At 36.1% G+C, this 11,415-nt stretch overlaps 1 protein-coding gene and 1 pseudogene across 1 annotated transcript; both read right to left on the bottom strand.

Moving 5' to 3' along the window:
* Positions 1–1,684: 1,684 nt before the first annotated feature.
* Positions 1,685–4,364, bottom strand: LOC135631616 (BTB/POZ domain-containing protein At2g46260-like; annotated as a pseudogene).
* Positions 4,365–7,722: 3,358 nt separating this feature from the next.
* LOC135631615 (BTB/POZ domain-containing protein At2g46260-like) lies at positions 7,723–9,271 on the bottom strand. The gene is made up of 4 exons (XM_065139356.1): positions 8,932–9,271; positions 8,555–8,640; positions 8,384–8,450; positions 7,723–8,036 (listed from the first exon to the last, which is right to left on the bottom strand). The coding sequence occupies exons 1-4, from the start codon at positions 9,269–9,271 to the stop codon at positions 7,723–7,725; spliced, it is 807 nt and encodes a 268-aa protein (XP_064995428.1).
* Between the last annotated feature and the right edge of the window lie 2,144 nt (positions 9,272–11,415).

Genomic DNA, 11,415 nt, shown 5'->3' with positions numbered 1-11,415 from the left:
GGTCATTGAAAGCTGTTTACTTACGCTTACAAGTTAGAGGGACTCGGCTTGATGCCTTGGGAAGGTGGGCAACATGGAAATGGAGGTTGTGGTGGAGCAAGACACCGGAAGGATGGGCATTTATTGCATGAATCAATCATAGGTCTTTGATCAAGATGATGCACTTTCAATAGTTCCCCCATTTAATGCCACATCTTTCCCAGTTCTTGTGCTCATCTTGGTTGAAGGAGACAAGTAACTCGTGGCCAGGATGGTGCCTTGGAGGAGGTTTATGTTCCTTCCAGGAAAGGTCATTTCATGGATGCAAGGAGAAATGTGGTAGAGGAGTGAACAAGGCATTTGTTGTGATGATTGAGACTGATGAGATAAGTAGCTTATTAACATAATATAATTGAATCATCATCTCAGGCGTAAAATAGTAAAATTTAAATTAGTGATAATCGATTGATGTAAACCTATACACTATATTAATTCTTTACTTCATGTGAGACTTTTGGGATGTTTTTAGGTTCTTTGCCAAGATTTTATGTTGTGATATGCTTAGTAGATAAATTCTGATGTCATATGATTGGATAACCAATTTGCTAATCTAATAATCATGGATCCAATTAATATTTACACTTTGTGTTGAGAAATATTTGGCCATGTAGATTTGTGAATATATTATATCATAGCATTCTATACTGCATTAATTTTGTTATTTTTGGGGGATTCTGCTAGAAATTTTTGTTTCTATGACATATTCATCTTGAATATTGAAACTCCATGAGGTGCCTATTCAGTGAATTTTGCCTCAATCTTCCTGAAACACAGATTCTTATGATGTTTGTGTTTGTGATTGTTCTTTCTGTCTCCCTCATCTCTCTACTCTACTGTTAGGCCTATTCTGGTGCTTTGATACAATACAAATCCATGTCAAGGGTTTTTAGTGCTTTCAAGATCAAAATGGGACTTAAGGATGTAAGATGAATAGAAAAAAACACAAAATAAGCAGAGTTTGAACTACTCAATCTAAATTATCATTATTTTTCTTCATTAAAACAAACAAAGCAAAGCAAAAATGAGCTCAGAAAAGAAAGATCAAGTCTGCAAAATATGTAAAAAAGAGAGAGGTTGGCATCATTTTCCTCCACAATGGACAAGACCACATCTTAACAAAGAAAAATTGGAGGTCTTACATGTTCCTATAAATTAGTCTATATGTAGTGATTTGTAAGCAGAAATCTGTAATGGTCTCACATGTATCATCTTAGTCATGTTCTTTGTTCACTTGATCTAGCTTATTACAAACCCATGAGATGGCCCAAAATTAAGATTGGACATTACAATGTGAACCAAGTCTGGCCTACCCCAAGAATTGGATCCATTGCTGTTCAAAAATTGACATATAGATAACTGGGACTAATCCAATCTTGAATTCTTCAAGCTTCCTTCACTGACAAGAAAAAGGAAAAAGGAAAAAGAAAAAGAAAAAGGGGGAGGGATGAACTAAATATGATGATTGGTTAATTAGTGACACAGAGGGTATCATAGTGGTGAAACTAAATAGATTATTTGTAGAATAAAAAAGATTAAAAATGAATATCATGAATATTAATTTTTATCTAATATATGACAGTAAGGGAACATATAACTCTCGATCAAAGTATTAGTTTTTGTATAAGAAATAGAGATTTTGCAGCCATTATGGGTGCAACCAGCAAGTAAAAGACCTGCCACTCGAGAGTAGCTGTTTGTGCCACTGCAGCGAAGGTGGCTGAGGCTGCCTGATGGTTAACTCGACTCTCAGGTGGAGGGTGTCATCAATGAAGAAGATGATGTCGTCGGAGATAAATGAAGTTCATGGCAAGCCAAGCAGGTTCCTGCAGCCCTTTGTCGTCCCAGGTGTCCCAAGTGAAACTATCTCTGTACCTACTCTAAAAATCTCCTGATGGCCCGATTCTTGCGGCAAAACTCATAGTTTATCGTAGAGCCATCCGAAGAACTGTTCTTACTCATCCCTATGGAAAGGCCAAAAGAGTGAAACGATCCCTGCTGATCCCAGTAGCAGTGAGCTGAGAGGAAGAATCCCTGTCCACTCAATTGAAATCTCTGGGAGTAGATCCGGCCTGATGGGAATATTTTGGCACACTCCTCCCTCCTGAGATCAAAAAAGACGATGATGCATTGTGTGTGGATGAGGCCTATCGAATCTCACAACCCTGAGTCGACAGTATCCGTAAACCGCTTGTGTTTTTGACTCGGCGCATAAGAGTGTCTCGGTCACTAACTTGGAAGCGAGCTCGTGATTGAGGTCATTGCAGGTGAGGACTTGTTAGTTTCTGGAGGCTCATATAAGGAAAACGGATGCGGTGGATTAGGTGAGAGGAAGACTCGTATTATAGTAGAGTTCGATAGGAGATATATTCTCGGTGTGACGAATTTTTCTAATTATTTATTCTAGACTCTTTGCCCTCGTCTATAAATAGATATGATCTCTAGAGACTAGCATACGGTACTTAACAAAAACGTGAAATGACGCAATACGTATCGCGACATTGAGAGATTATAGTTCCTCTCTCGTTCTCTTTGTCCCTAAACTATCAATAATCGTTGTCCGATGAAAAGATAAAAAGAGAGGAGACAGAGCATCTAATTCTCCTTGTAGATCGACATTCCTGTGACTTTTGGATTCGAGAACGATATTCGTGCATATCAGATAAAGATATTTTCAGATAACATCAAAAGATAAACATCGTATATACGACCTATGTTATTTCATTTCAATCCTGACATAAAATGTAAATTTTACAAATTTTATGCTTACATTCCCAAAATCCACGATTCCGAAAATAAATCAATATTCACTAAGTTTCACACTTCCAAATGTTGGACTATGGAAAGGTATACCTTGCGGCATCTATCAAAGGCTGGACTGCTGGGGCCATGGAAACACGAGAAGGGAGATTCAGATATTGTAGTGTAGACTCTGTGGTCATAGGTAATTCCATAAGCCGCTGAACACAATACCACACGCAAGAATCGACCTCAAACTTGTGGGCAACGATCAGCACATCTACGAGGAGGGTGGGTGAGGTAGCTGACAACTCTCTTCTGTATATAAAACTTAAGAGCTCCATGAGAGCAGCTTCCTCTGTTTAAAGTGAAAAAACAAAAAGGAGAAAGAAGGATGACGTTGCTCGTTTTCTAGGTATGCAATGTAGAGATAAATAAACTTGGAATGGAGAAGCACATAGAATAGTCAAGAAGAATGACAAAAACCGTGTCCATAAAGATGAATTCATCACTCAAGAACAAGTATAGGACGGTCGATGTAGTATACTCATATCGCATAAATAGAAGGATATTTACCTTTGGAGTAGAACGTGAATTTTTCCTTCATAAAATGTCAAGGAACTACTAGAAGTGCTTAGTGATCAATCGACAAACGAAGGAGTAAGCTGTGAGTGCATATGCACTTGCACAAAGCAATACTCGGTGTGATTTGTTTTGACAAGTACCTGATGTGTTGATTCTCAGAGTTACATGCCGCTGTTGATGAGATTCTTTCATGCCAGTCGTGAAAAGCTAACAGAGAAAAATATGCCACAGGGAAATAAGATTTAGCATCTGTGATCAAGAAAGGAAAATGTATGTCGGTACACAGTAAGAGATATGGTATTATCACTTACCTTGTAGAAGAAAGGGCTTCTTGCAGCAAGTATAGCAGAATTAACGTAGATGGAATTGACTTTGAGGACAAGATCAGAATCATCACCTGTAGATTACTGAAAATGATCAATTCATAAACATGAATGAATACAAATGGCATAACTTTGACAACTCCATCAAGAAATCAACAAAGCAAACTATTGTTTTGATCGCATGGAATGCTTTCCTTTTTTCCTAAAATTGACATCGCTACCGGGAGAGCGATAACCTATCCACCGGAAGGCCCTTCTCATTGTCTAATAATCTATAATTTCTGATCAGGGGCAAAAATATATGCAGATAATTCACATTATAGCAAAAGGAAAGACATGGAAGAAAAAGGAAGAGGGTTTTCGACCTTTCTCTGTGATGTCATCATCACTTTGCCGCTTCTGATGGGTGTTCCGCTCGATGCTAACCTCACCCTCGGGAGGCTTCCCCACGACCTCGATGCGGAGCACGCGATCGGAGAAGTTGGGACAGTTGAAGGCGAATTCGAAGTTGCGGTTTATGCTCGTTATGAACACCTCCCCCTTGGCCGTGAATCCATAATCCAAGACATCAATGTTGAGTATCGATTCCATCGTCCCCCCAAGTTCCAACATATCATCGTCGTAACTCCATTCCATCGTCCCCCCAAGTTCCAACATATCATCGTCGTGACTCCATTCCATCGTCCGCCCAAGTTTCAACACTAATCTTACTTTTTCTGTGGGATCAATTAGCTTAATAGAAACTAGAGGCAAAATCGAGAGAGCACAGAGGGAGCAGAGTTGCGTTGTCGCCATTTTATGCAAACGACCGCACGTGTGTATTAAGGCAACCACCGTATGTATAAAGACAACGATTTGTATAAACGAGCAAGAAAATTATGAGAATGAAATGTCTAAAATTACAAAAAATATATTTCCTTCTAAAATTCCAATCCATATATATTTTCATATAAGCCCATGCCAAAGAGAGATTATTAAAAGTTTGTCAAGATATTTATGATAGTAGAAGAATAATCATGAAAATTGATGGTTGTGACATTAGGAATTTTAATTGGCATTCATTAACATGTTATAATTTTTCCAAGAGTAATAGTTGTTTTTCTCTAAAAAAATTGTTTTTTTTCTAGAATATATATATATATATATATATATATATATATATATATATATATATATATATATATATATGAACTTATAGCCCGATTTTTTTAATGTAAAAATTATAAAAATGTTCTCCCAAAATAAATGATTTTATTCAATATATATATTAGTTTATTTTTATTTATTTAAATAAATGAGAATCAATCATAATTGGCAGATGTGAGTTTTTGGGAATATTTGGAATTTTAATATTTGAACAGATACATATTCAATTAAAATTTATAAATGCTAAAATGTTATTTCAAACTTTATAAGGATATATAAATACAGAAATAATTTAATATATATTCGATGGTTTATACTATTGTATTATTAATCAGATTCCTATAATATTAAAGGGTAGAATAGTTGCTTACTTGCTCATATTCCTATAATATACTATTATATTATTAATCAGATTTCTATAATATTTAAGCACATTTCGACGACGACGCATGAGGTCAAATCAATTTAAATTTCAAGAGAACCTTAATATTAATAATCCATTGATGATCTCACTTTTTGACTTAGTCTTATTATGCATTGTAGGCCACGAAGTCAAGTGATCGGTGATAGAGGCTCATTATAAAAAGGACTTCTTAGGTACGTTCCCCCATGCATAATCTTTTATATTAAAAAAATAGTTGAATCATCCAAATCACTTATTGACTTAAGAATTGAAGAGGTATTATTGGGAGAGCCCCGAGTAGTTTTCAGGAGCTAACACGATTGGAATATGACATATCTAATATCAATAGTGTTGTCATCCTTTATGTCGTGGCAAGAGAACCGATATGACTATTTGGCAGATAACCTATTATTCAGCCCATAATGTGCTTTAATAACCCATAGCTTACTTTAGCTTTAACTATATTTTTTTTTAACCTAAACCTTAATTTATAGATGTGGGGGTTAAGAAAAAGAAAAGAGAACAGTGGTGGCGGCCAACTTGGGTTGAAAAACTATAGAAATGTGGTTCAGAAAAAGAGAAGGAAAGGATAAAAAAAAAAAAAAAAGAACAAGATAAGGATAATGCACATGTTGTTTTCAATCATCCAAAACAATATTATCATCTTAAGTTAAATTAGATTTACAATGGACTTTTGTTACGAGTACTTAGGGAGATTTTGGATATTGTGCAAAGTGACATAATCATTATATCTCATTTATTCTCTTGATTATTGTTTGGGTTTTTGACACAAAAAAAAAAAAACTCTGAGATTTATATATTTATTATTTTTATAATACATTCGACTGTCTCCTTCGAGAGTACGGTCTCCCCGTGACCAACAACGTTAACCACAAGAGCAGCTTCGCCATGGGCGCCTTCCTCAGGCCCGCCCACTAAAGCCCCCATACACTTCTGTCACTGTATCTCAATGGAGAAGCACCTGCTACTGCTGCTGCTGCTACCTTGTCATAAAGCCAAACAGTTCTCTGTGGTGGTTAGATGAGCTTTACTTCACTTCCTCTATCCTTTTTTGTGGTTGAAATCAATCAATCAATCGGTCAATCAGATTACGTATGGTTTCACGTGTTAAATGTTATTGCTTAACGGTTGACATCATCTCACTATATCGCTATAGAGAAATGACCTACCGCTGCTGGTGCTATCTTGTCATGAAGCTTAACAGTTCTCTGTGATGGTTAGATGAGCTTTGCTTCACTTCCTCTATCATGCATATGTGTAAGTGGCGAAGACAGATTTCAAGTCCAAGACATTTTGATAAATCATCAAAAAATTTATGGGCATCTTCGATTACATATCGTTTCACGTGTTGGTATTTTGGCTTAATGGTTGACCTACTGTTGCTGTTGCTGCTACCTTTGACATAAAGCCTAACAGTTCTTTGTGATGGAAGCTTTACTTCACTTCCTCTCGCTTGCTTGACAAATGAAATGAATCAATCAGGTTTCATATGGTTGGTTTCATGAGTTGAGGTCGTTTGAGTTTTTGTGTTCTCAAGATCATAAAAAAAATTGAACATAAAATTATAAATAGAAAAAGAGAGGATTATCAACAGAAATCTCCTTCGTTGATACGTTTTTGGATACTTAACCATTTTCGTCTTTTTTTAAGTCGAGCAATTTTGGACCCATGTCACCAAGTATATTTATGGATATTTGCATGCGAATGAGTCATCCAAAGAATAGTATCAAGTCGGCTCCAATCATACATCTTTGACGAACGATTTAAATCGACCTCACCAAGTGTCGTTTTCAACAATAATCCATTAGTGCTGCCAAACCATGATTTGCTTGTGTAGCCGTCTTGACTTTGAGTTGTTGTTAATGACACCTCATGTCTAACCCCTTTAATTGCCAGGAAGACGTAGTGGGACTCGCAACTCCTTATTCCACTAATCTTGTTCAAATTATCAAAAGGAACTAGCTTGCCCCGAGCACATGTCGAGTCACCGATCTCGACCTTTTGCATGATTTTGATTGGCCGAGGATGCACCCTTCGATTGTAAAGCCTTGTGAGGGGTTTTTTTTTTTTTTTTTTTTATGATGATCATACAATCATCTTAGCAACAGAAACAGTAGCAACAGGCAACAGTGACAATAACAAATCTATCATAAATAGACATGACTAGATACTCATTGCGACATTGAGAGATTACAATACCTCTCTCATTCTCCGTATCCCTAAATCATCAATAATCGTGATCAAGTGAAAAGATAAGAAGAGAAAAAAAAAAAATGAGTGTCTAGTTCTCCTTGTAAATCAACATCTCTATGATTTTTGGATCCAAAGATGATGCCTGTGTAAATCAAATATAGATCTCGCCAAACGGTATCAAAAGATAAACATCGTAGATATGATCTATGTTATTTGATTTTAATCATAACATTAAAAGTTTTCTGAAACATATATAGCATATTACAAATTTTATGCTTATATTTCTAAATCACTACTATCCATATTAGTGTTGTCCCTATTCCGATTGGAAAGGTACAACTTGGCATCGTCTGCCAAATACTGGACTGCTGGGGTCATACTGGAAACACGAGAAGGGAGATTCAGATATTGTAGTGCAGACTTTGTGGTCATAGGTAATTCCATAAGCCGCTGAACACAATACCACACGCAAGAAGCGACCTCAAACTTGTCAGCTGCGATCAACACATCTACGAGGAGGGCGGGTGAGGTAGATGACAACTTTTTATAGTACATAAAACTTACGAGCTCCATGAGAGCGGCTTCTTCCTCTGTTCAAAGTGAAAAACCAAAAAGGATGACGTTGCTCGTTTTCCAGGTATGCAATGTAGAGATAAATAAACTTGGAATGGAGAAGTGTATAAAATAGTCAAGAAGAATGACAAAAAACATATCCATAAAGATGAATTCATGACGGTCGATGTAGCATCAATCCCGGACTCGTATCGTATAAATAGAGGGATATTTACCTTTGGAGTAGAATGTGAATTTTTCCTTCATAAAATGTTAAGGAACTACTAGAAGTGCTAACTGATCAATCGACAAACGAAGGAGTAAGATGTGAGTGCATATGCACTTGCACAAAGCAATACTCGGTGTGATTTGTTTTGACAAGTACCTGATGTGTTGATTCTCAAAGTTACATGCCGCTGCTGATGAGATTCTTTCATGCCAGTCGTGAAAAGCTAACAGAGAAAAATATGCCACAGGGAAATAAGAATTAGCATCTGTGATCAAGAAAGGAAAATGTATGTCGGTACACAGTAAGGGATATGGTATTATCACTTACCTTGAAGAAGAAAGGGCTTCTTACAGCAAGTATAGCAGAATTAACGTAGATGGAATTGACTCTGAGGACAAGATCAGAATCATCACCTGTAGATTACTGAAAATGATCAATTCATAAACATGAATGAATACAAATGGCATAACTTTGACAACTCCATCAAGAAATCAACAAAGCAAACTATTGTTTTGATCGCATGGAATGCTTTCCTTTTTTCCTAAAATTGACATCGCTACCGGGAGAGCGATAACCTATCCACCGGAAGGCCCTTCTCATTGTCTAATAATCTATAATTTCTGATCAGGGGCAAAAATATATGCAGATAATTCACATTATAGCAAAAGGAAAGACATGGAAGAAAAAGGAAGAGGGTTTTCGACCTTTCTCTGTGATGTCATCATCACTTTGCCGCTTCTGATGGGTGTTCCGCTCGATGCTAACCTCACCCTCGGGAGGCTTCCCCACGACCTCGATGCGGAGCACGCGATCGGAGAAGTTGGGACAGTTGAAGGCGAATTTGAAGTTGCGGTTTATGCTCGTTATGACCTCCTCCCCCTCGGCCGTGACTCGATAATTCAACATTACATCGTCGGGACTCCATTCCACCGTCCACCCAACTTTCAACATTAATTTTACTTTTTCTGTGGGATCAATTAGCTTAATAGAAACTAGAGGCAAAATCGAGAGAGCACAGAGGGAGCAGAGTTGCGTTGTCGCCATTTTATGCAAACGACCGCACGTGTGTATTAAGGCAACCACCGTATGTATAAAGACAACGATTTGTATAAACGAGCAAGAAAATTATGAGAATGAAATGTCTAAAATTACAAAAAATATATTTCCTACTAAAATTCCAATCCATATATATTTTCATATAAGCCCATGCCAAAGAGAGATTATTAAAAGTTTGTCAAGATATTTATGGTAGTGGAAGAATAATCATGAAAATTGATGGTTGTGACATTAGGAATTTTAATTGGCATTCATTAACATGTTATAATTTTTCCAAGAGTAATAGTTGTTTTTCTCTAAAAAATTGTTTTTTCTTCTAGAATATATATATATATATATATGAACTTATAGCCCGATTTTTTTAATGTAAAAATTATAAAAATGTTCTCCCAAAATAAATGATTTTATTCAATATATATATTAGTTTATTTTTATTTATTTAAATAAATGAGTATCAATCATAATTGGCAGGTACTGATGTGAGTTTTTGGGAATATATGGAATTTTAATATTTGAACAGATACATATTCAATTAAAATATATATATGCTAACATGTTATTTCAAACTTTATAAGGATATATAAATACAGAAATAATTTAATATATATTTGATGGTTTATACTATTGTATTATTAATCAGATTCGTATAATATTTAAGGGTAGAATAGTTGCTTGCTTGCCCATATTCCTATAATATACTATTATATTATTAATCAGATTTCTATAATATTTAAGCACATTTCGACGACGCATGAGGCCAAATCAATTTATAGTGCATATCGAATCGGCCTATAGTGCATTTCAATAATGCACAAAGCCGAATTGGCTCATAACTTATTTTGACGATGAACGAGGTTGAACAGCCCATAAGCATAATAACAGGGGAAGCGACTTTTCAATACATACAAATTTCAAAGAGAACCTTAATATTAATAACCCATTTATGAACACTTTTTGACTTAGTCTTATTATGCATTGTAGGCTGTGAAGTCAGGTGGTCAGTGATAGAGGCATAATGATATAGCTCACACCTTAGCGTCGAGTGGATGTCACTTCAATGCTAGGTGTCGAACACCTTAGTGTCAATTAATTGACACATTAACATCAGGTGACTCACACCTCGATGATGTCACGTGGTCTATATCTTATAATCATATGATCAACAGTATATGACAAAACAGTCATGATATTAACGCACCCCGAATTCGATCACCACAACCAAAGAAGTTTGGGGAAAGAGAACCATGACCATTATGACTAGCAGGAGGCTCACTATAAAAGGGGCTTCTTAGGTATATTCCCATTACATAATCTTTTATTTTATGTTAAAAAAATGGTTGAATCATCCAAATCACTTATTGACTTAAGAATTGAAAAGACAGGAGTGCGCCAACGTAGTTTTCATAAGCTATCACAACTGGAATCTGACTTATCTAATATCGATAGTATTGTCGTCCTTTATGTGATGACAAGAGAATCGAGATGGCTATTTGGTAGATAACCCATTATTCAGTCTATAATAGACTTTAATAGCCCACAGCTTACTTTAGCGTTAATCTTATTCTTTTTTAACCTAAATTCTAACTTATAAGAGTAGGGGCTAAGAAAAAGAAAAGAGGGTAATGGTGATTATCAACTTGGGTTGAAAAACCACGGTAATGTGGTTCAGAAAAAAAGAAGGAAAAGATAAAAAAAAAATAAGAGAAGAAGATAAGGATAATGCACATGTTGTTTTCAATCATCCGGGTATGCTATCACCTTAGGTTAGATCAAATTTAAAGTGGACTCTTGCTGTGTTTACTTGGAAAGATTTTAGATATTATGTATAGTAACATAATCCTTGTATTCTATTTATTCTTTTGTGATTTTTACTTGGATTTTTAATAAGAGATTTTAAGATTTATGCATTCATTATTCTTATAGTACATTCGACTGTCTCCTCCGAGAGTACGACCTCCCCGTGATCGGCAACGTCGACCATAAGAGGAGCTTCGTCATGTGCGCCTTCCTCTGGCCCGCCCACTAAAGCCCCCCATACACTTCTGTCACTGTATCTCAATGGAGAAGCACCTGCTACTGCTACTGTTACTGCTACTGCTGCTGTTACCTTGTCATAAAGCCAAACAGTTCTC

Source organism: Musa acuminata, chromosome BXJ3-2, assembly GCF_036884655.1.
Source record: "Musa acuminata AAA Group cultivar baxijiao chromosome BXJ3-2, Cavendish_Baxijiao_AAA, whole genome shotgun sequence".
NCBI lineage: Eukaryota > Viridiplantae > Streptophyta > Magnoliopsida > Zingiberales > Musaceae > Musa > Musa acuminata.
The sequence above is the reverse complement of the archived record's forward strand: the minus strand, read 5'-3'. Positions and strand labels throughout refer to the sequence as shown.